The following is a 25,770-nucleotide window of genomic DNA, read 5'->3' on the forward strand; positions in this document are numbered from 1 at the left end:
GATCCAGTGTCATTGAATAGAGAGTTATCAGTTTCTATGAGGCATTCTGTTGTTTCTGTTGATTTTGAAGTCTAGCTTTAATCCATGGTGGTCTGATAATATACAAGTTGTTTCAATTTTCTTGTATCTTTTGAAGCTTATTTGTAGATGATTATACAGCCATTTTTGGAGAGGATTCCATGAAGTGCTGAGAAGATGATATGTTATTTTCTGTTTTAGTGAAATGTTTTATAGATATCAATTTGGTCCATTTGATTTCTCTGTTTAGTTTATGTCTCAACGACCTGTCCATTGGTGAGAGTGGGGTATGGAAGTCTCCAATTAGCACTAATATATGGGTTTTAATATGTGATTTAAGATTTAGTAATGTTTCTTTTACCTATGTGGGTACCCTTAAATAGGGAGCTTAGACGTTCAGTATTGAGATGCAATATTGATGGATTTTTGTTTTATGAGTATTAAATGTCCTTCTCCATATCCTTTGACTAATTTTGGCTGAAAACCAATTTTATTAGATATAAATGGCTACTCGGATTTGCTTCTTGTGTTCATTTTCTTGGAAAATCTTTTCAAGCCCTTTACTCTGAGGTAATGTTTATCTTTGTTAATGGTGTCTATTTCTTGTATGCAGAAGAATGATGCAATCTGTTTTCTCATTCACTATGTTAGCCTGTGAATTTTGAGGGCAGATTGAATCCATTGATGTTGAGAAATATTAGTGACCGATACTCAAGGTAGCAGTGCCCAGCAAGCACTGTATCTGATCTACTGCACAGATACCAGGGACTTGAATGGAGCCATAGACTGATAAATCCAGAGAACTTTAGGTGAGTAGGGTCCCACACAGCACAGACCACTGGCAGGCCTGGCCCTGAGTCAAGTATCAGTCCATGGAGGCCCTGAACCCACTCTCCAGATGCTTGTATGGAACCCACCTGCAGGCTGCAGCTGGTAGATAAAGCCCAAATTCAGTGTCTGGGGTGGTACTGGAGCCCCTGGCATGTGTAAGTTACAGGGAAACAGGGGAAGCTGCCCTTGGTCCCATCACCCACCCCACACAAATCTGCCAAAGATCCCACACTGTGTGGAAACACAGTCAACTGGATCCACCAGCTCAGAGAGAGCGCACTTAACCAGCAGCACCAAACAGGGCCCACATTGGAACAGAGCAAGAGATACTGAGCTTCTTGGGTACACCTAGCTCAGAGACAGTACATGCAACCAAGGGCTGAAATCCATAAATTAGAAACGAAAAGAACAATTCAAAGAATCAACAAAACCAGGAGCTGGTTTTTTGAGAAAATCAACAAAATAGACAAACCATTAGCCAAACTAACTAAAAGGCAGAGGGACAGTATCCAAATCAACAAATCTGAAATGAAAAGGTAGACATAACAACAGACATGGAAGAAATACAAAGAATCCTAAGATCCTACTTTAAAGGTATATATGCCACAACATTTGAAAAAATTAAGGGAAATGGAAAATTATCTTGATCGATTCCACTTGCCAAAATTGAATCAAGATCAGATAAACAAATTAAATAGGCCTATTTCCCCTACAGAAATAGAAGGAATCATTTATATTCTCCTAACCAAAAAAAGCCCAGGGCCAGATGGTTTCAGCACAGAATTCTATCAGACCTTCAAAGAGGAGCTAATACTGATACTCTTCGAGCTACTCCAAAACATAGATGGATGGAACATTACCAAATTCTTTCTATGAGGCCACAATCACGTTGATATCTAAACCTCACAAAGACTCAAAAAAGAGAACTTCAGACCAATTTCTCTAATGAACATAGGCACAAAGATACTCAATAAAATACTCTCAAAATGAATACAAGAACATATCGAAGATATCATTCATCATGACCAGGTAGGCTTCATTCCTGGCATACAGGGATGGTTTAATATACGGAAATCCATCAAGGTAATCCACCATATAAACAACTAAAGGAAAGAACACATGATTATCTCCTTAGATGCAGAAAAAGCATTTGACAAAATCCAACACCCATTCATATTTAAAGTGTTGGAGAGATCAGGGATACAAGGCACATTCCTAAACATAATAAAGGCTATATACAGCAAGTGAAAAACCAAAATCAAATTAAATGGAGAGATACTCAAGGAAATTCCTCTAAAATTGGGGACCCGACAAGGCTGCCCACTATCTCCATATCTCTTCAACATAGTTCTTGAAGCTCTAGCTAGAGCAATAAGACAACACAAGGAGATCAAGGGAATCAAAATGGGAAAGGAGGAAGTCAAATTATCCCTATTTGCAGATAATATGATAGTATACATAAGTGACCCACAATGTTCCACCAGAGAACTCCTTCAGCTGATAAACACCTTCAGCAAACTGGCTGGTGACAAAATTAACTCAAAAAAATCAGTAGCTTTCCTATATACAAATGACAATTATACAGAGGAAGAAATTAGGAATCTACACCCTTCACATTAGCCACAAGCACTTTAAAATATCTAGCAGTAACTCTAACCAAGCAAGTGAAAGACTTGTTTGAAAAAAAACATTCAGTCCCTGAAGAAAGAGATTGAAGGTGACTTGAGAAGATGTAGGGATGTCCCTTGTTCGTGGACCAGGAGAATTAACATTGTAAAAATGGCCATCTTACCAAAAGCAATTTACAGATTTAATGCAATCCCTATCAAAATAGCTACACAATTTTTTAAAGACATTGAAAGATAAATTCTCAAGTTTATATGGAAAGAGAAAAATCCCAGAATAGCTAAAACAATCTTATACAATAAAAGATCCTCAGGATTAAAACGGCATGGTACTGGCACAGCAAAAGGGTGGTTGATCAATGGAATCTAATTGAAGACCAAGATATGAATCTACACACCTATAGTCACCTGATTTTTGATAAAGAAGCCACATCTATTCAATGGAAAATGATAGCATCTTCAACAAATGGTGCTGGTCTAACTGGATGTCTATGTGTAAAAAAAAATGCAACTGGACCCATATTTGTCACCTTGCACAAAACTCAAGTCCAAGTGGATTAAAGACCTCAACAGAAAACCAGAGACACTAAATTGGTTAGAAGAAAACGTGAGGAAAAGCCTGGAACACATTGGCACAGGAGAAAACTTCCAGAACAGAACACCAACAGCCATGGCTTAAGGTCAACAATTAATAAGTGGGAACTTATGAGGCTGAGAAGCTTCTGTAAGGTAGGAGACACTGTCAAAAGAACAAAGCGACAGCCTACAAACTGGGAAATGATCTTCACCAACCTTGAATCTGACAAAAATCTAATATCCAAACTTTATAAAGAACTCAAAAAATTAAACACCACCAAACCAAATAATCCAATTGAGAAATGGGGCTCAGAATTAAACAGAGAATTCTCAGCAGAGGAATATCAAATGGTTGAGAAACACTTAAAGAAATGCTTAACATTTTCAGTCATCAGAGAAATGCAAATCAAAACAACTCTGAAGTTCCATCTTACTCCCATCAGAATGGCTAAGATCAAAAATTCAAGTGACAGCACATGCTGGCGAGGATGTGGAGAAAGAGGAACCCTCCTTCATTGCTGGTGTAAATGCAGACTAGTATAGCCACTTTGGAAATCTGTCTGACACTAAGTCAGAAAACTGGGAATAGGGCTTCCTCAAGACCCAGCTATTCCACTCTTTGGAATATACCCAGAAGATGCTCCAGCATACAACAAGGACATATGCTCAACCATGTTCATAGCAGCCTTATTCATAATAGCCAGAAACTAGAAACAGCCTAAGTTTCCCTCAGTAGAAAAACAGAAAAAGAAACTGTGGTACATATACACTATGGAATACTACTCAGCTATTAAAAACAAGGAATTCCCAAACTTTGTGGACAAATGAACTGAACTAGAAATGATCATAATGAGTAAGCTAACGCAGAAGCAGAGAGTATCACATGGTATATACTCACTTATAATTGGACACTAGTACAAGGGGCAGGCCTCATGATAGTCTTCACTTACCACAATATTGGGATAGAGGTGAGGACATCCTACTGGGACATTATGTGAGAAAAATATATTATATAGAGAAATAGATGAACCCAGAGGTTCCTAGAAACCTACAAGAAGAACACAGTGATGGGCGAATGTGCGCCCAGGGGTTCTGCTCTATCTAAGGCACCAACCAAAGACAATATATGCAGTCATCATCAAACCCCTACCCAGACCTAGCCAAGGAACAGAACATTCTCCACAATTAGTGGAGACTGGGGACTGACTTTCACATGAACTCTGGTGCCCCATATTTGTCCATGCCCCCTTGATGGGGTGGCCCGATGGTACTCGTAGGAAGGATAGCAGACTACCAAGAAGAAAGGAGATACCCTACCATCATATTCAGGGAGAGGAGGTCCTCCTCAGTCATAGTCATAGGGAAGAGGAATGGGGTGAAAGCGGGAGGGAAGGAGGAATGGGAAGATGCACGGGGGATGGGATAGTAAATGAGATGTAATATGAATTATTTTATTTTTCAGTAAAAATGTGTAAAAGAAAAAACAACACCAACAAAAAAAAATATTATTGACCAGTGATTGTTAATTCCTGTTATTTTGTTGTTGGTGGTGATGGAGTGTGAGTAGTTTTGTTCATGTGAGATTATTAACTTCCCATGCTTACTTGGATGCAATTAGTTTACTTGGTTTGAAGTTTTTCTTCAAGTGTCTTCTGTTGGGCTGGATTTATGCATAGATTTCATTTAAATTTGGTTTTGTCTTGGAACATCTTGCTTTTTTCATCTACTGTGTGTAAAAGTTTCCATAGGTATAGTAGTCTGAGCTGACATCTGTGGTCTGTCAGCATCTACAAGAAACCTTCTGTCTTTTAGAGTTGCTTTGAAAAGTAGGGTGTAATTCTGATAGGTCTGCCATTATATGTTACTTGGTCTTTTTCCCTTACTGTTTTTTTTCTTTGTTGTTTTTTACATTTAGTGTTTGCATTATTATGTCATGGGTAGATTTTATTTTCTAGCCTAATTTACTTCATCTTCTATAACCTTCTTGTATGTTTTTACACAACTTTTACTTTAGGTGGTGGATGTTTTCTTCTATATTTGGTTGAATATATCTTCTGGGCCAGAGAAAAGATTCTTCTCCTCTGTTACTATTATTCTTAGGTTTGGTCTTCTCATGATGTTCCAAGTTTCTTGAATGTTTTGAGTAAGAAACTTTTTATAATTACACTTTCAAAGAATACACTGTGATGGAAACTATTCTCAATACAGACAACAATGTTTGGGTGTGCTCCTTTTGAGAGCTCCAAGGGTTTTGCTTATTAGAAACTGAAATTCCTCTTTCTTATCTTTGAGGTTTATACCAGCTTGTTAGTAGAAAACAGCAGAATAGAACATTGCTTTCCAGTCAGAGGGCTTTCTTCCCTCAACCTCCTTTAAGGTAAATCTTCAAGGCTAGCATCTTCTCACATATAACTTTTGTCATCCAGTACAGTTGGTGTCTTTCTCCTCTTATGATGTCTAGAGCAACCTGTCTGCATATTCTTGCAAAAGTTTGAGACCCCTGAAAGAGCAGTTGATTGACAGAAATAGTTCAAGGTGTTTCACACTTAAGTATTTTTTTCACAGGGTAAGGCATACCTGAAGAAAGCAGCAGCATCAGCTTCATAATCTGAGTGACACCACTGAGTTCTATTTCCATAGAAACTAACATTCATTTCAATGTCACACAGCTGTGAGCTCATAGAATATCTGTCTTAATGAGATCATACACAGGCAAACAGGCTTGCAAGTCAATGGTGGATTAAGCTAAGTAGAGAATTTAGAACAGTTACCTTGGACATTAAAGTAGTTGGAAAGACTGAATAATGACTTTATGGGTTTTTTTGTCAATGTTGCCTTCAAGTTCACTAAAGAAATATCTGTGCTTTGATGTAAGGCTAATTTACTGTGATCTCCTTGTTTCTTCAATCAGTTAAACAAGTTGACATAGAAAAGGGATAGATATTTAAAGATTTTACATTCTCAGCATCTTGCCTTTTGAGTCAAAAAATGCCAATGTGCCTTGTGAAGTTGCTGAATGATGTATTTAGCTACAGTATATTGAACATAAGTTGGGATCAAAGGAAAAAGCCATGCTTAGTGCTCATAATGATGACTGAGGAAAGAAAAATGACAGTTCCTAATTTTTCCATTATTTCTTTCTATTTCATTTTTATATCCTATCCCACCAGGGCCTTAAATTGTGTCTTAAGGTTTCCAAGTCACTGGCTTGCAATCCCTTCTAATTTATTTTTTCCTGAAATATTTCTCTGATAAAGCAACTTATGGTGGGAAGAGTTTTTTTCTGCTCACCATTCAAGGTTACAATCCATCATGAAAGGGGTTTCCCACTACCAAGAGCTGGAAGGAGCTCACTAGTCTCATGGAACCCACAGTAAAGAAAACAGAGTAGAGAGTACTTGTACTCAGTTCACTTTAAACTTTTAGTACAGTACAAAAATCTCATCCCAGGGAATGGTGTCATTCAAGAGGATGAATTCCTGCTCAATTAACCTAACCATCCCTCTGATCCGGCTTGATTTCTGTCAACTTGACATAAGATAGAAACATTTGGCCAGAATAATCATTAAATGAAAAATGTTTTTCTGCAATATTGGATTGTGGACAAGCCACAGGACATTTCCTTGACTGATGATTGATGTGGGAAATACCATATCACAGTGGTGCTGCCATTCATGGAGTGGTGACTCCACTTCTGACATATATTAGAAAGCTGGATGAGAAAGACATGATAAGCCATCCAGTAAGCAGCACTCTTTTGTGATCTTTGCATGCTCCCTGCCACCTGGTACCTGCTGTGAACCCCTGTCCTGACTTACCTGGATGATGGACACCCAGGATATATACTTAAACCTCTAAGCTGAAATGAACCCTTTGTTCTACAAGCTGTTGTTGGTCATGTTGTTTTATCACAGTAATAGAAGCCCAATGAAAACACTCTAATAAACATGCTACCTAACCTAGATAATCCTGTACAGGGTGCCTGGAGTTTTGCTCCCAGAGTATCATAAATCCTGTCAACTTCACAATTAAAAAAAGTTTACAATTACCCACACATTTGGTTCACCCACCTTCAAACTCAAGCTACAGATAACCCTCCGTGAGAAAGTGGGAGGGGGCAGGGAGAAGACAGTGGCCTTCAGACAGAAGAGGGTATCAGAATTGCTTTCAGGATTGAGCATAGATAGCGGATCCATCTCCCAGAATTTCTGACTCAGTGGGTCTGGATGAAGCATGTATGGGCCCTTTTTAATATATATTGTAGTAGTTGTAATTGGCTTAGCCCTTTAAATAAATATTTACGGTTGCTAGCTACCCTGTGAATAGCTGTTCAATGTTTTCTATTCACCACAATTTAAATTCTGTATAAAAGCTTATACAGTCTTTATCAGCTAATTTTAACTTACCCTTCTTATTAAAAAAAAAATAGTTATGTGTATTTTGAGGGTAGGATATGTGCATGTGACTGCAAATGTCCTGAAAGACCAGAGGAAAGTGTCAGGTACCCTGGAACTAGAGACAGGCAGTTGTGAGTCACCCCACATGTATGTTGGGAACTAAACTCAAGTCCTCTGCAAGAGTAATATGTGCTCACTGAGCCTCTTCTGTATCATCTGACATATTCTTTTATTTTGATTCTCTCATGCAACAGATGAATTGCTGGTAGAGGTTTAGAACCTTGTTTTCCTAAATGAGAGACAAATACAAACACGCATACACATACACACACACACACAAGCATACACACACACAAAAAAATACTTAAAAGTAGAGCTTTCACTATGTATCAAATTTGTAAGCTTATTTTGACTAAAAAAAAAATCCATCACATACAATTTAATAATGATAAACATTTATCTTCATCATATTCTACATAGTGAGCTGATTCTTATTGAATAATTTTGATTCCTTGTGACATACTTTACTTTTATCTATAATGATGTAATTACAGAAATTCTCACATTTTATTTCTTTCTTTTTATTTTAAGGGCCTTTAAAAATGCCAAAAAACAAAACAAAACAAAACCAGCCATATATTGTGGGACAGACCTATAATCTCACACACTCAGCAGGCTAAAGCAGATAACGGAGTAAAATATTTTCATGAATTTTAAAGAACAGGGGCTTGGGTCTAGCTTTAGGAATAGAGTTCCATCATTAACCCCATATGGAAGAAACCTTGGGGGTACACACCTGTAATTCCTGTACTCAGGAAGCAAACGCAGAAGGGTAAGTAGTTTATGAGAGTTGAAGAATAGCCTCAGCTACATGACATTGTATCTTAAAATAATAAAATGATTTTAATTGAAATTTATTTAAAAAGGAAAAAGGATTCTGGATAGAGCTTACTGGTAGAGTGACCTCCAAGCATGTGAATGCCTCTAGTTTAATCACAAGTATCACACACACATACACACACACACACACGCACGCACACACGCACACATACACATACACATACACGTGAATACAAAAACTAGTCTTCAACAACTAAGCCACAGAAGAATGGTCTTTCAATCAGACATATTCTTGCTGACACCTGGTGCATGATATCTGTAAAACAATGAGTCCAACTTCAACTTGCAGTGTTTATTCACCATCTTGGTATATAAGACATTCCCCACACATAGCAGTTACAAAGCTTCAGGTGTAAATAGATAAAAGAGATAATTAGATTGCAAACTAATTAAAAATTAATGAATTTATTTCCTCAAAAATATTTAATTTAATGTCAGACCTATTAAATCCCATTAATGCAGTTTATGTTTAACAATGGATATGTCATCAAGTAGACTTTCCAATTTTCTAAAAATCTAACCTTTGGTGATTCTGTATATTTAACTGACTTCCATATAGCACTGCTATTGTTTAAACCCTGTACATTCTGTTCCTTGACATCTCTGCTTTGGGATGTGGTACACACATGTGACGTCTTTCCTTCTGACAAGGCTAACTGTACTTTTCTATCAATACCTAGTGAGGATTCCTATGGCAAAACTTGTGCCTCTTTCTCTGAATAAAATATCCCCTCCCTTCCAACCCCAAGGACAAGGGCCCCATCCTTCTCTGCACTGTCCCTTGGTTACTCTTCTCTGGGATACGTTGACTATTAAGATACAAAATCTGCAGCCTTCTTTGTAGTGTAGTTTAGTGCGTTCTACTGATCTCGTCCACCAGGGATTCAGGTTCAGTCTCTAGTAGTAAGGACATGGAAAAACTAGCCCTACCCTGTAAGATAAACTTCCGATGGGTAAAGAGGTAAAAGTTCAGAGACCCACTAAGAAACACAGGTTTTAAGACTTCAGGAGATTTTTAAAAACTAGAGTTCCACTCTATGGTTCTGAGGAACTGAAATAAAATCATCAGGCTTGGCAGCAAATCGTTTTACTGCCTAAGCTGTCTTGCTAGTTCACACTTTAGGTTTTCTTGGTATTTTCTCAATCTTGTATTACTCCAACTAGTTGAAGTTTGTTAAAGTATCAAAGGTTATATATAACCAAGAAACAATAACACTAGGAGGCTGCAAGTACATATATATGAACATGTGCACATGTCTCTCTCTCTCTCTCTCACACACACACAGTAAAAAGAAGTATTGATTTTTAACTTGTACAGTTGATGTTTCATCAGGCATCCAAAGGTTGGTCCATTAATTTTCAGACCTCTGTGCAGATCTTCCTTGGAGACTTCTCCCTTTTAGCCTAGCCCAGATGCAGAGGCTTAAAAGCTCTATATTCAGACTTCCTTCCCTCTCCTGAAAACCAGCTGGGAGGTTTGACTCACCTCATAGTCAATGTCCAGGGCATCTGTCTCACTTTTGGTATGGAAGTGCTGTGTGTTCCTGTCCACTGTGAAGTTTGCCTGCTTGCCCACACGCTCCAGGAGAACTGAGTGCCAGTGCTGGTCATCCAGAAGGCTACCGAGAATGGCAGAGGGTGCAATGTTGCTGAGCCGGGCGTTGCTGTCATCTGCAGAAGGAGGAATGAAGAATGGAGTCTTCGCTAAGGTAGTTTGACTCCTGATCACTAACAACACTGTGTCCCCAGTACTTGAAATTTCTTCAGGCAAACATATCTCATGCTCTTCCTCTACGAGTGCACACCATCAGGCTTTCAGCAGCAGTCATGCACAGGCTTTCCCCTCAGACTCCAGAACCTGGTTCTAGTTCAAATAATAAACACGCCACTTCCCAATAGGAAATGTAATGTTTCCAGGTCACCAGCAATTGCATGGTATCAGGAGCGCTTGTAGTATTGGCCACAGGAATTTGATTCAAAATAGAAGTTTCCACATTAAGAAAAAAAATAAGTAAATATACGCGAACACATTTTTGAAGAGAGTGAATGAAAAAAAAAATCAGATCTTGAACCAGCTTGAGAGAAAGCCAGTGGTCATACAGAGTGTGTCTGATCATGCAGGAGGAGAGAAAGACATAAACATCCCAGCTGCAAATGTTGAGTATTTACTGTGTCCACTGAGTCCTTCACCAAATGGTATCACCACCGCTAACATGCAGAATTTGTCTCAATTTTAAGGGAAAGTTGTCATTACTGATACATAATTTTTAAAATATTTACAAAGTGTGTGTGTATGATGGAATCTAACACTAGCTATTAGGCTTTCCAGCAAACATCTTTACTCAATGAAACATTATTTGGGCCTCTGATCCATTAATTTTCATTTGAGAAAATCATGGGAGTTGTTTATGTCCCTAACCCACTAAAAATATGATAGCTAAGTGTATCTCTTTTCCTTCTTGTACTGTGCCATCCTTTAACCCCACCTGCACTCAACTGTGCACAGGTAGCATTGTGTAATATTCAGGGGTTAGGAGCAGCTAATCTCCCTGTTGGATGCTCACTCCTACTTTCAATATGGCTTGAAGGTGCTGCTTGTCTCACTGAGTAACAAGTCCTGGCTTCTTGTAGGAGCTGGAGTCGGGACACCATATTTGGAATATAGGGCTGGTGATTTAATGACTGCCTCTGGCTTGTTGATGTATTATTTATTTATCCCACAGGCCTTGAATTATCATCACTGAGACAGATTATGCTAATGCCTCAATAAATATCCCCCTCTCTTTTCTGCCTTTCCTCTGAAGGACATTTTATTCCAGCTGTACTGTTTAGGTCATACAGAAAGAAAATATGGACGTGAGCGGGAGTTTTCTCTTCAGAGATCTCTAGTATTGATGTCTTCCTGTAATAGTAATTAGGAAAGATGACCATATGAACACAGACAAGAGGCTAACTACATAGGATGAGGTAGGGTCAATCCAGCTTGGAGGAACTGGTATACAGGCTGAGGAGTGGGAGGGACAGTGAAAGTGTCCCTGAGCAGAGGAGTGATGGCTAACAGGACTAGCAGTACCCTTATGGACCCTGTGTGTGAGATTGCTGCTGCATTTGATTAACAGCAGATGAAGGATAGGTTATCAGCAATGTAAGATTTGATGTTTGCTGCAAATTCAGCATCTTTAAAAGTTATGCCAACTTACACTCCTGCTCTAATTTATGAGTATCTGATAGGCAGAAATTATATTTCTGAGTAATTTTAACACACATTCTTTGTGTGTGTGTGTGTGTGTGTGTGAGAGAGAGAGAGAGAGAGAGAGAGAGAGAGAGAGAGAGAGAGAAGAGAGAGAAGATGCCACAATGCACTGTTGGCAGTCAGAGAGTCTTGAGACTCTATGTTGTTTCAGACAGGGTCTCTTGTTCACCTCTGCATATCCCTGAATAACCAGCCTATGAGCCTCTGGAGCTTCTTTTATCACTGTTTCTCAACCTGTAATAGAAAGCTGGATTATGCACAGTCTGGCTTTATGCAGGTGCTGAAGACCCAAATCCAGATTCTCACACTTATATGGCAAACACTTGACCCATTGAGCCACTTCCCTGGCCATTCACTGTGGATTTACATCAATATGGGCAGAGAGAAAAATCACAGAGAAAGTTTCTGTGAGCCATATTCTCTGACAAATACTTATGTATTTTTACAGCAATGTGGATTTAGTCCATTTTCTGTAATATAAATTTTCGGTTCTTTGACTGTTCTGTCTGTCACTTTTTCTGTTTCCCTTACTTTGACACTGAAGATATTTTTCTGTTGAAAATTTATTATGAGGGGGCTGGGGAGAGGTCTCATCAGTCCATGTGCTTGTTTTGCAAGCTCAAGGACCAGAATTCAGATTTCTAGAAACCCGAGTAAATGCCTGGTGGAGGTGGTGGCTCACGGTAATCCCAGCCCTGAACAGTGGAAACTGAAAATTCCAGTGCAAACTGTCTCACAAGGCTACAATCTGTCTGAGCTCTGGGCTTGACTGAGAGATCCTCCCTTGAATAAGGAGAAAAAGCAAACAAGGATGATTTCCAGCATCAACTGTGAGCCTCCATTTTCAGGAGCACACAGGTACACATGTATCCAAACTAAAGTGTGCCCACAAATATGCAAAGGAAAAACCATGTACTCATGAATGTTTTGCGTGATTACATATGAAAAGTAGAAAAAGAAAAAAAGAGTCATCCTAATTTCTGTCCTCTATAACAGCCTATTCCTGTTTCAGATCAGAGGAATGGTTCCCACATGTTTCAACACTCATGACCATGTAATGGGGAAGGAAGTCCCCCTTGGTCATAGACCTAGGGGAAGGGAATAGGGTGAAAGCAGGAGGGAGGGAGGAATGAGAGGATACGAGTGATGAGATAACAATTGAGTTGTAGTCTTAATAAATTGATAAAATTAAAATTTTAAAAATTCTTTTACTTTGCATTTAGAAATCCAATTCATACATTATGTTGGAAGGTTGGCAGTTTAGGCTGCCAGGATCTTGTTAGTGCACTATTTCAGATGAACATCTTAAGAAAGCATGGTTACTGAGGTGTAGACACAAAAAGCTACATTGATAAGTCTAAGGACAATAGATAGGTATATTTAAGTCCTGGCCCTTTAACATAGCCGTCTGTTTTCTGGAAATGTATCATAAGGCAATAAATTAATAAGTGGCTCAAAAATGGATAATGATTTAAAAATTGAAGATAATGTTCACTAGTTTGGGGAGAGATTAAACATTCATGCAAAACCAACAAAAAGACATAAGATAGCTGTTGAAGTGGCATTTATGCAAATGTTATAGCATTTTAAAATATTTATGAGTGAGTACTATACTTTTCGATGAAATTAAAAGTGACAGCTAATACATAAAATATGTAACAACTTAACATCTTTAATTTAGGATATATACAAATAGAATATAAATGTGCAAATGCACACTAAACACTGGTAATAAACCAATAAACACTATGAACTCATAAAGCATAAAAATCTTTCAGATTAAAAATATTTTCTTGTCTTCTTACTTTTAGAGTTAGAATGACTATTTTAATAACCAGAAAGAACAATATTAAATTGTTTATTCTATGTGAATTACTCAATGTCTCTTGAGTTACAAAGAGTTTCACGTGTTCCTTTGGTGGCTTCAGGAAAGAATTCAAAGTCTTCGAAAGGAGGCATGGGTTCTTAGTTTGATTTACCACTGAATTACATCAATACTCACAGGTTCAGTTTTTATTTCATGTATTTATGTGGACCGTGCCAGTGTAAGCATGCAATGGTGAGCACTTGTATGCCAGGGAAAAAGTTGTGGGGTTTGGTTCTTTTATTCTACCCCTGTGTTCTAAGGCTTCAGTTCAGGTTGCAATCCTTGGCAGCAAGGACCCTTACACACTGAGACATCTCACGAACCCACAATTTACATAATTGCCTCCAAAAGAGGATGATAGGAATGAATTCCACCCACGCATTCTGTAGTTATTATTCACTAAAATTCATATATCTTACATTAAAGCTAGTGAAAAGTGATTTGATAAAATAAATTCAGATAACAAAATTTGGCTATTGAAAGATTAATAGCTTAGAGCAAAAAAAAAATGTAATGAAATATCCCTTAGAAATCTAGATGGTTGTTATGGAAACCATAGAAAACATAATTCTCAGCACACTACCAAAGTTTTTATCTCAGAACACCTGTTTCCAGTTTTATCTCAGTTGCATTTGATGTTCAATTACCCCATTTTAACAGATTTTCAATTTAAAATGACAAAAGAGAAATCCTCATGAATAGCTGAAAAGAATACCAATGATGACTAGTAAGAACCTGGCTTTAGGGACAGAATACAGAGACAATGTATTTATAATTAAATGGAACTCTTTCCCATCCAGAATGAACGTAAATACTTCTTAAGCCTCAATTCAGTGAATACGGGAAATGGGTGTTTGCTCTTGTAAAAGATGTATTATTTTTAGATTTTAAGAATATTTTATATGCATGAATGTTTGGTTCATATCTATGTCTGTGCATCATATGCATACCTGGTGCCTGGAGACGTTAGAAAAGCACACTGAGTTCCTGGCAACTAAAATTATGAACCTAGGGTTGTAAACTGCTATGTGGGTCTGGTAATTGAACCCAGTGTGCCTGTAAAAGAACAACCGTGATTTTAACTGTTTAGCCATCTCTCCATTGGCCTCACTCTATTGTGTGTGTGTGTGTGTGTGTGTGTGTGTGTGTGTGTGTGTGTGTGTGTGTGTGAGAGAGAGAGAGAGAGAGAGAGAGAGAGAGAGAGAGAGAGACTGTCTGTCTGTCTCTCTCTCTGTATGTGTGTGTGTGTGTGTGTGTGTGTGTGTGTGTAAATCTGTGAGTATATGTGTGCACTAAGTGCAGGTGCCCATGGAAGCCAGAACACACTCCTAATCTTCTGGAGCAAGTTATAGGCAATATGAGCCCTTCTATGTGAGTACTGAGACATGGGTGCTAGTCCTCTTCAATCTTAACCACTGAGTCTTCTCTCTCGTCCTAATGTTTACAGTTATAGCTTCATGTTTATTCTCACTCCTTCCCCTTTACCTTAGGAAGGAGCAAATGGTCCAACTGGTCACAGAGCCTCAGGAATCTGACTGTTTCTGCCTTGCCAATCCTGGTGTCAAGTTTGTGCTACTGAACCCGATCTTTCTTTGTGATTCCGTAGGGCACACTCAAACTCTCATTCTCAAGCAGCAAGTTCCTTACCAAAGACTCATCTCTCCAACTTTATCAAGTTGCTTACATAGGTGATTCTCCTTTTACTATTTTGGTTTTTAAACTTTTATTGTATTTTATTTTTTGGATGTGTGTATGTCTGTGTGCTCCTGTAGGCCAGAAGAGGTCATTAGTTTTCCTGGAACTAGGGCTATAGACAGCTGTGAGAGGCTTGACATAGATCCTAGGAATAAAACTCCAATCTTCTGCATGAGCAGGAAACCATCTTAAGCACTGTGATATCTCTCTAAACTCCTCCATACATTGTTTCAATCATTCCTGAAGACAACTCAGGTGAGTAAAAACAACAACAACAAAATGTTGATTTCATAGATGCTATGTGACTTAAAAAAAACACAGAGAATTTAATTACCACTCAGGCTCCACCTGATACCATTAATATTCTCTCCATTCTTCTTGCAGGCAAAAAAGATGATATTTCCATTATCTTCTGTCTCTGTATTTTTACTACCTATATTCAACAATGCCAGTCTGCTGTGTGAGCTGTGTTTCAGAGTAGGAGAGCAGAGCACTGTGGTGAAGGAAATTATGACCTACAAAGGATGAAAGTATTATATAGGATGTCAATGCAAATTATAGCTCCAAGGTTAGGCAGTATCAGGAACATCTGACTCTAGCATTTTTTTTTTTATTATTATAAGCAAGAATCACAAGTGGTCTCCTATGTACCCAAGTGAGAAAAATAAACACAAAGAAAGTGAGTCCAGCTGGCTTGATCACATCCACACACTACCTGCCCTCACAAAAAGACAGACCAAGTCACTGGGTACCATGAAAGTAATGAAACACAATTCTTGGTCTTTGGAAATGCAGTGTGGATTGCTCCATTCTTGCTTCTTACTGTGTCTGATTTCTTTGTCTTTGCTACCAATACAAAGGTGTTCCCATAATGAGCTTATGTACTATGGTTTAGATGATGCATGGGTGCTATGATTTAAATAATGTTCCAAAGCTTAAAGATAAGTAGAAATGGAATGACAAGTATACCTTTTAGACAAATAGTGTTCAGGTCATTGCTTAACTGCTGGTAAGTGATGATTTATATTCACTGTCAATTTCGCAGGATCTCAAATGATCTAGGCAACAAACCTCTGGAAAATCTACCTTAAATGTGGGCAGCGACTGGTGACCAGGAGTGAATATGGAGGAAAAAGTGAACTGAACATGAACAGTCATCTCTCTCAGCTTTCTGGCTGCAGATGGAATATAACCAGTTACAAACTTTTTTTATATGTCTATCCCATCAGGATGGACTGCATCCTTAAATTGTGAGGTAAAATAAGTCCTTCCTTCCTTTCTTATCTGTGTTAGCCTGGTATTTTTTCACAGCAACCAGTAATGAATAAATAGGTCAACATATGCTTATTTCATAAGTTACTGAATTTAAAAAGAACATTTCATAACCACTCACATTGTCTAATACATCTGTTCTCCTACTTCAAAGAATGTAAGGTCACCTTGAACAATTGCCCTCAGATCTGAACACATGAATGTTGGCCACCTGATATTTAGTACTGTCCTGTTGGATGAGGACATATACCACCTTAGTGAATAGTGTCAGGGCACTAGGAAATATTCAAAGAACCTTCAGGTCAAGGTTCCCAGATGTGCGGTCATGAGATCATACATACTAGCAGGCATCATGGAATGTGGTTGGAAATAACATATAGGGAAATGAGATGTAGCCCAATTGTTATAGTGCTTATCTAATATCTGTGAGGTCCTGGCTTCTATCCCCAGTACTGCATGAACTGGGCAGGTGGTACCTGTAATATCTGCACTCAGAGTTGGAGGCAGGAGGACCTGAAGTTCCAGGCAACTCTCAGTATAAGAGGCATGAAATTCTGTCCCCCAATAAAAGGAAACAGAAAACAAATACTTTATAGGACTCTCATGTGACATAAATGAAATATACATATGAAAATGTATTTAAGTGCCTGAATATAGATTCGCAAAATGTGGAAAATTGGATAGAAATGCCATTCAGAAGACTTGATAACTATTTTATATAAACATGTTATTTGACTTAATAAAGTGCATGAAATTAAAAGGAGCTATTCGCTGTGTGGTTACTCTTTCTTCAGAGTTTTAGAAGCTCACCACTGTTTTGATAAGTTGCCATGCAGTCCATAACTTTAATCTTTGAACCCTGCATGTGGCCCCTAAAGGATGCCTAGCTCTGCTAGTGTTCTGTGGGAAGATTGTCACTGTTCCGCTTCTGTGTGTGCTGGGATCACCCAACCCTCCACTTCAGTTCTAAAACATTGAGCTGCTGTAACGAAGAGTAAATTGCATGCTCTGTGGATGTCTTATTCAGTACTTCACAACAGCTCACCAGTCAAACAAGTCTTCTGCCCTTTGATTCTCCAACTGTTTGTTTGGTTCTCATCTTTGTAATTCTAAAGGGGGAAGATTGCCATAGGCAACTGATGAAAGGAATCCTGTGAATGTTGGGAGGGGAGATACTCTATCCCTATAGATTAAAGAGTAAATTTTTATCCCCAGTTATTAATTCTATTTTTAAAAAAAAGTCTGTGTCCTACCCTTGGAAAGTAGGACAAGGACAACTACCTTGTGAAATTTCATCATAAAACCAATTCTGTCCTAAGGCCACAACACAGATAAGTAGATAATACAAACTGCCACTCTAACAGCTATTTGCCATGTACATCTCCAGTTTATCCTTCTTTCTTATATTTATTTTGTGTTTGTATGTGTGCATGAGAGTGAATGTGTGCCTATGTTTGTGTGTGTCTTTGTGTGTGCCTGTGTATGTGTCCATACACATACAGAAGGTCAATCTGCACTGTTGTTGAGTTCTTCAATTACTCTCCATCTTGCTGGTTTTTTTGTTTGTTTGTTTTGTTTGTTTCAAACATGTTTTCCCACTGGCTTAGAACTCACAAAATAGGCTAAATAGGATGACCAGTACACCACGGGTATTCCTGTGTCTCTGCCTCCTCAGTACTAGGATTACAAACATGTACCACATCTGGTGATTGAATTCAGGTACTGATGCTTGTACAACAAGAAAGTTAGTGACAGAGCCATCTTCCCAACCCACATTTCACATTCATCTCACCAATTTTGTGAACTAAACTTAGAAATCTGTAGGTTCTTCCTATTTCTTTTTCTTATATTTACCAAAGAGCCAAAAGAATACTTGGAGATGCCATTAAGTGTCAGAATAAAGACATACATTGCTTTCTGCTGGGAGTGAGGCTGCAAAATGAAGATTCTCAAGTCCTCCTCCTGATGACTAAATTATAGCTTGCTCTTGTGTCCTTGAACTTGTACCTTGTGTTTGTTTTCAAGTATCCCTAGGTGCCTGTTGCAAAGCATGTATGGCATACTCTGACCTCTACCCTGATTTCTCCAGCACAGAAATGTGGCTTCCCCTCTCCCCAACATCCTTCACTATACAATCCAGACATTTCCTTTTATCTTTCCTCTGCTCTCCTGTTTCTCCTCTTCTTCTCCTTCTCTTTCTCTTCTCTCTCTGCACATTGTCCCTCTCTCCTCTCCCCACCTCCTTCTGTTTGGTGGCTGGGAGATGCTTCCAATAAACCTCCGTTTATATATTATAACTTTGTCTTGCAATCAGCTTATTTGACCATTTTCTCTCATTTTTAGTTTTTAATTTTAAATGTGTTCACTTTACATCCTAATTGTAGCCCCCTCACTCATTGCCTTCTGGTCCTACCATCTCTTATTCATACTCTCTCCCTTCCCACCCACTAGCCTTCAGAAAGAGGGGCTCTGCTTCTCTAACATCTGCTTATGAAGTCTCATCTGGACAGCCAGTATCCTCTTCTTCTTTGGCCAGCAAGGCCACCTCACCAGAGGGAAGTAATCAATAAGTGGGGGCCAGAGTCCATGTCTGAAGTAGTCCATACTCCCCATATTATGAGACCCACAAGGAGACTGTGCTGACTATCTACTACCACTGAGCAGAGGGTCTAGGTCCATACCATTCATAGTTCTTGGTTGGTGCATCAGTCTCTGCAGCATCACCCTCCTCCACTCAGATTTTTTGGCTCCATTGGTATCCTTGAGGATCTCCTGACCCTTCCAGGTCCCTCTATTTCCTAACTCTTCCATAACTCACTGTCCTCCACACTGGAGTTTGGTTGTGTGTCTCATCATCTGCTTAGATCTCCTGCTGGGTGGAGTCTTTCAGAGGACTATTCCACAGTACTCAACCACCTTGTATCGAAGTACACTTCTCCTTCCTTCCTGATAGATAATAATAAATACTAATAATAATGTGTTTACTTCTTTATACTAATAAATATTAGTGGGGAAACAAGAAAGGATCTAAAAAAAGGCAGTCCCTTTGGAGGCCAGAATGATGGCTCAGCAGGTTAAAGGCATGTGCCATTGAGCCTGATGACCTGAGTTGGGTCTAAAGGAACCCCATGGAAAAAAGTGAGGCCCAACTCCTGAAAGTTGTTCTCAGACCTTTAGAACTGTACCATGACACACAACAACCACATACAAATAAATCAATAAATGTCATTAATTTTAAAATAGAATAAACCACTTTCTTTTTTCTTGAACGTACATCTTTTCTGTTTTATTTTTCTTGGAGGTAAGCTCATTTGGTTTTCCTCAGTGCACTGAGGAACCCAGGCTACCTCCAGTGGCCTGCATTGCCATTTCTTTCATGAGAAGGCATGAGGGATGGCCTCCCTTTTGTACTGGGATGAGAAGTTGGGTACAGTGAATGTAGACCTACTGGCAGTGAGGCAAGCCCAGGGATTAGCCAATGCAGAGAGGGAAGCAGCATTCTACTGCAAAGAGGCAGGAAGATGCTCTTCACTAATCCAGTAAAGTATTCATGTCCCAGACTTACCCTTCCAGGGCCAGGCCATATTACCAAATGAAAGGTTTGGTTTTTCCATTCATGCATATTACTTCTCATAATACAATTAGGTGTTTTCTGCTTACATTTAGTTGTTTGTTTTTTTTTTTTAATGTGCTTAGTCAGCTCTTTTATGAGAAGCTCATTAGAGTAAGTACATATTTAAAAATGTTTTAAGTTACTTAAGTTTATGTCCTGAAAAGACTCATTCCAAATATGTAGATTAAAAGATATTTAAAAGTAATGCTGTACTTTCCAACACATAGAACTATTGTCTTTATCACAGAATGATATCTCTAGCAAAAAAAAAAAACAAAAACAAAAACAAAAAAACAAACAAACAAACAAACAAAAGAAGTGCTGTTCTAATCCCATGAGAATGAAATATTTGAGCAAAAGTGCTGTTCTACACCCATGGAGAGAAAGGAAACAGATAACTTAGTATTCCAGTGACTCCAATTGATGTGCAGGAAGATGTTCCCATGTATGTTATAGTGACCTTGTAAAAAAAAGTAGTGCATATAAAAACCTGCGGACCTGCATTTGGATTCCTTCCACTCATACTCTAAGTAATGATGATGATGATAATGTTAATAATAATAATGTTAATAATAATAATAATAAATGTCCATGAGTGCCTGTAACCCTAGCATTCAATGATAGAAACAGATGGATCTTAAGAGCTCACTGACCACCCAGCCTGGCCCCAAATAAAGGCTTTTCCATAAGTAATAGACTCTGTTTCAAGGCAATAGTACAATAGTACATAAAGATAGCAAGATACCTAATGTGTTGTTCAATTCTCCACAATTGAATGCATATATATGTACATATGCAAATTCATACAACACACAATCATACACAAACACACCATCACCACCACTAAGATCACCACACAGAACAGATATACAATGCATGACAAGTCAGCACAAGCATGAGGATTTTATTTCAAGCCCAAGGATTCAGGTAAAAAGGCAGCTGCAGTGACTCATGCATACAATCCCAGCATGTACGTGTGTGTGTGTGTGTGTGTGTGTGTGTGTGTGTTGAGACAAGGGAAGGGAAATAGGGACAGGAAGATCCTTGAGGTTTCTTTGTCCATCAGCCTGCCCAGATCAGTAAACAAGTTCAGTAAGAACAAAAGAAAATGGAGATCCGAGAAGACACCAGACCTTCATAGAGCCTCAACAGTCATAGACACACATATGCATGGGTCTGTCCTTACCCAGCTTCAGGTACAAAGCTAGCCTGCCCTTCAGGAGCTCCAGGGTGATGTGGTCTCCACGTTGTCCTTCTCCATGGAACAGAACTCCATCACCTTGAATGCTCTTGAACCTCAGGGATATCACGTCTTTCAGAGTGCTCATTGTCTTCTGATTGAACCTGTACAAAAGTGAGCTCCTGCCATCAAAGTCAGCAACATCCGATTCTGGGAGCAGAGAGAAGAGAAAAAGAAATATCACTGTGTTTCCTCATGGCAACTATTCTTGCTTTTCATCTTCAATGCTTCTAGGTCATAAGAATGTTCCTGAAATCTGGAAGACCTCTCTTACAAGGAGACCCATGGAACAGAACCAACCTACATAGAATCCATGGAACCATTCATTTGTAGGCAACGCATACACACCACATTGAGGTAGCAACTCCCATAAGTGATTAGCAAACAAAACAAGAGAAAAAAAGCAGCAGGTCCAGGGAGGGAGCTGCCACATATCTCCCTCCAATGAGGTGTGTTGAGTAAGAGAGTCTCAGGGCTCTGATCGGGCCTCCAGATGGGAGGAATAACATTAGACAAAAATAGCATAATACATGGAGATCTAGATATGAGGGAGCGTGAGAGAGAATGAGAAGCTTGGTCTAAAGTTTGGACAGGAGTTTCATTAACAATAAAAGTATGAAGGAGATAGGGAAAGAGAGAAATACATAGCTGCAATGCAAGGGATACTGAGAGAAACCAGAGGAGCCTCCTCAGAAAGCAGCATTTAGAGCTCTTGTGAGGAAATCTCTCTGATGAGTTTGGACCCATCCTCAGAACAAATAAAATGTCTGACATTCTATAATCTTTCAGGGGTGGCATACAGACTGCTTCATAAACTCTCTGGCACACTGAGAGTTGTAGGGAGTCTCGGCAGGATTGAGCCTATGAGATCTGGCATAAAGGTGTCAGCCCATGTTCTAACAGTGATATTCCAGCATGTGCTTAAGGAGATGGGATGGTAGTGCCACGGGCACCTGCATCAAGCTTTTCTGGGACCATTGCCTGGCCTGTAAGAACCTCTCATGACTTACCCTTCTAGTTAATTTCATTCTGACATTTGGAACCATTTGGACTCTTCATCCTAAGCTTCAGGCTGGAGTTGAAAAAGAGATGCCCTTTACTATGGCAGCTCTGCATATTTAGGTTAGTCATTTCTAGAACCCTGTGCTGAGAAGTCTGAAGATTTCTTGGGGTTTACTTGTAAACAATAGCCAGTGTACGGAGACTGATAATTTCAACAGATAAAGTGGTATATATGCCTTATTCTGGGCTAGTATGTAGTGATTTTAGAGTTTATGCAAAACATTCAGTCACTATTTTTATGTATAGGCATTGATTCTTATCTGAGACAGTCCTTTAATTGAGACATAAAAGTTAAGCAAATGTATGTGATAACATGAAATTATTTAATATTTACACAAATTGTCTCATGTCAACTCAGAGTAAGCACATCTAGTTTCTGAAACATATGCCACTTTGTTGAGAAGTATGGCCTGTTTTCTCTGCACATAACATACTCATCCTTTATGATGACAGGGTAGAAATCAGTTCAGCCTCATAGCCATGGGAAAGAACTGAACTATGCAACATAGATGTAGCTAGGTCTATGATAATGTGAATGGACTTACTGACACTGCCTGGTAACATGAGGTACAGGGAGGGTCAGTGGACTCTCATCTGAAAGTAAAGTCATTATACTTTTCTTCCTTCCCCAGCTATGAGTGGCCATGTGAGATTCAAGTACATAGTGGAAGGTTAGGGAAGGGGGACTCTGCAGTTTCTATGAGGTTGTAAACCACAATAGGATGGAACTTTGCAGTGAAGCAGCTTTTGTAATACCATTGATGACCTTTTAATTAATTCCTTACCAAAGCTCTTTGTAAGTAAGCATAATAAATGTATTTGTTCATTGAATCAGGCTTTGGTTCTATCCTTATCTTGTCAAAATGAGTTTTAATGTAGGCTTACTTTAGTCTGTCTTCTATACATTATCTGGGTTTAACAGACATCAGTTATGATTTTTCCTTCATAATATAATCATATATAGAATACCAGAGCTATATTTAATACAATTTCAACTTAATTGTACCCTTTCCTCATGACCCATTTGTTTTTACTCCAGCCTTTTAATCCTAGGTCTTTACTCTGAATTTTCATGCAATCAGTATGGCCAAATTCCATTCATGTGATATCAAACAATATTAGGTGTGATATGTCAGATTCATGCCATTTATCATACTCTCCCCCAGTTCTGTTAGTATGAAAAATAGATAGTGAAAGTTAGGAAGTCATGATCTGAACAAATTTATGAAGTATATGAGTATGCACAAACTGACAAGTTTATTTCAAAAGATTCATTGAACAAATTATTTGATAGTGTATGTGAATGTGTTGTGTGTGTGAGGGGTACACACTCATGTTCATATGCATGTATGCACATACACATCTATGTGGAGGTTAGAGGCTGACATCAGGGATCTTCCTCATATTCCATGTCACTTTTATTCGTTTTGTTGTTATTATTGTTGAGACAGAGGCTAATATATCCCAGGGTGTTCTTGAATTCAAAATGTTTCCAAGTGTGACTTTGAACTTCTCTCCCTTCTGTCTCTATTTCTTGAGTACTAAGAGTTTAACATGTGCTTAGCTTTAAGCCATGTTGCTGGGAACAATTCAAGACCTTGTACATGTTACAGAATCTCTCTACTAGCTGAGCTATCTCCACATCCCTCATTTTTCATTGACTGTGGTCTCAGCAATTAGGCATACTGGATCGCAAATGAGCTCCAAGAAGGCTCCTGCTTCTTTCTCAAGGCTGAGATTACAGAAGTATGCTACTGAGACAAGCTTTGTTCATGTGTGCTGAACTCATGTTGCCATTCTTGTATGGCAAGCACTTTACCACTGAGAAAACTCCATGCCCAGAATTATTGTAGGTTACTTGCATATTACTTTCAATATTTTTATTTTAAAAGTTGTACTGTAAAATGTTATTACTTCTATAAGACAAAAAATGTAAAACTAGTTAATTACAATTTGGAAAAATTGATAATATACCATCTAAGCAGAGTGAAACTGAGGTGAAAGGCTGTATGGACAGGATAGGATTATTATTATTTGATATCCAGAAGCCACAAATCCTCAAATTTTCAGGATTTACTAAGCAAATAAAAATTTCAGATTGATTATTCATAATGACAGCTTAGTTATTTTTTTTTCTGTTCAAGGATATAAAATTATCTTGAATAAAAAATTTGGAATAAAAAGAAAAACTATGATTTTCTATAATTACCTTGAAAGTAAAATTCCATAATTCATTCTTTGCAAACATGGCTAACAAAAATATCCCCATTGGCTCCAGACCAAAAGTAGCATTTGGTCACATGTATGGAAGGTTTGGCAATCTCCTGTGCTTGTCAGAACCTTCTCACTCAATGTTAACACTATATCTATGTATACTGTGCTCATTGGACTTCAAGTTGAACTTGTTGAGCTCTTCGCACTGTTGTCATATCTTGGGTAATGAGCATCATGTCTAGATAAAACATCTCTCACCTTCTATATCTTTACAGCTGGATCATATTTACAACTTTATCTCCTAAGATTTAAATTCATACATAAGATATATACATTAGAAAGCCATAAAGCACATCTTTTAGAAAAACTTTCAGGGCTGGGAACATGACTCGGTGAGAAAAGTGTTTGGTATTCATCAATGAGCAATGGTTGCAGCTCAGATCCCCATCATTCTTTTTTTTTTTTTTCACTTTTATTTTTTATTTTTTTAATTAATTTATTCTTGTTACATCTCAATGGTTATCCCATCCCTTGTATCCTCCCATTCTTCCCTCCCTCCCATTTTCCCATTATTCCCCTCCCTTTGACAGTGGCTGAGGGGGATTACCTCCCCCTGAATATGCTCATAGGGTATCAAGTCTCTTCTTGGTAACCTGCTGTCCCTCCTCTGCGTGCCACATAATGAGTGAGTTAACCCAGAAGCAGAAAGACTCAAATGGTATATACTCATTTATATCTGCATACTAGCCCAAGGGGCATGTCCCACGAAAGCCTTCATTTACCAGGAAACTGGGACAGAGGGGAGGACATCCTATTGGGACTCTAGATGAGAGAAGCATGGGAGAATAGCAAAGTAGAAGGATCCAGAGGGTCCTAGAAACCTACAAGCAGAACATTATGATAGGCAGATTTGGGCCCAGGGGTCCCACTCAAACTAAGGCACTAGCCAAGGACAATACAGGCGGTAAACTTTAAACCCCTACCCAGATCTAGCCAATGGTCAAAACATTCTACAAAGTTGAGTGGAGAGTGGGATATGACTTTCTCACGTACTCTGGTATCCCCAGCATTCTTATAAAACAACCAGAAGTACCTGTAATCGCAGAACTGTAGAAACAGACAGGAAGATCCTGGGGACTCACTGGCTAACAAATTTATGCCACACGCCTCTAATCCCAACCCTCGGGAGGCAGATCATTGTGAGTTC

General features: G+C 38.6%; 1 protein-coding gene across 1 annotated transcript in view; it reads right to left on the reverse strand.

Moving 5' to 3' along the window:
- LOC127190912 (contactin-associated protein like 5-1-like) overlaps positions 1–25,770 on the reverse strand; it is a 721,994-nt gene that overhangs the window by 496,138 nt on the left and 200,086 nt on the right. The window contains exons 5-6 of the mRNA XM_051148186.1: positions 21,234–21,437; positions 9,834–10,018 (exon numbers count right to left, since the gene is read on the reverse strand). Of these exons, the coding sequence (XP_051004143.1) occupies positions 9,834–10,018; positions 21,234–21,437 (389 nt within the window). The remainder of the gene's footprint in view (positions 1–9,833; positions 10,019–21,233; positions 21,438–25,770) is intronic.

This window comes from Acomys russatus, chromosome 6 (genome assembly GCF_903995435.1).
Source record: "Acomys russatus chromosome 6, mAcoRus1.1, whole genome shotgun sequence".
NCBI lineage: Eukaryota > Metazoa > Chordata > Mammalia > Rodentia > Muridae > Acomys > Acomys russatus.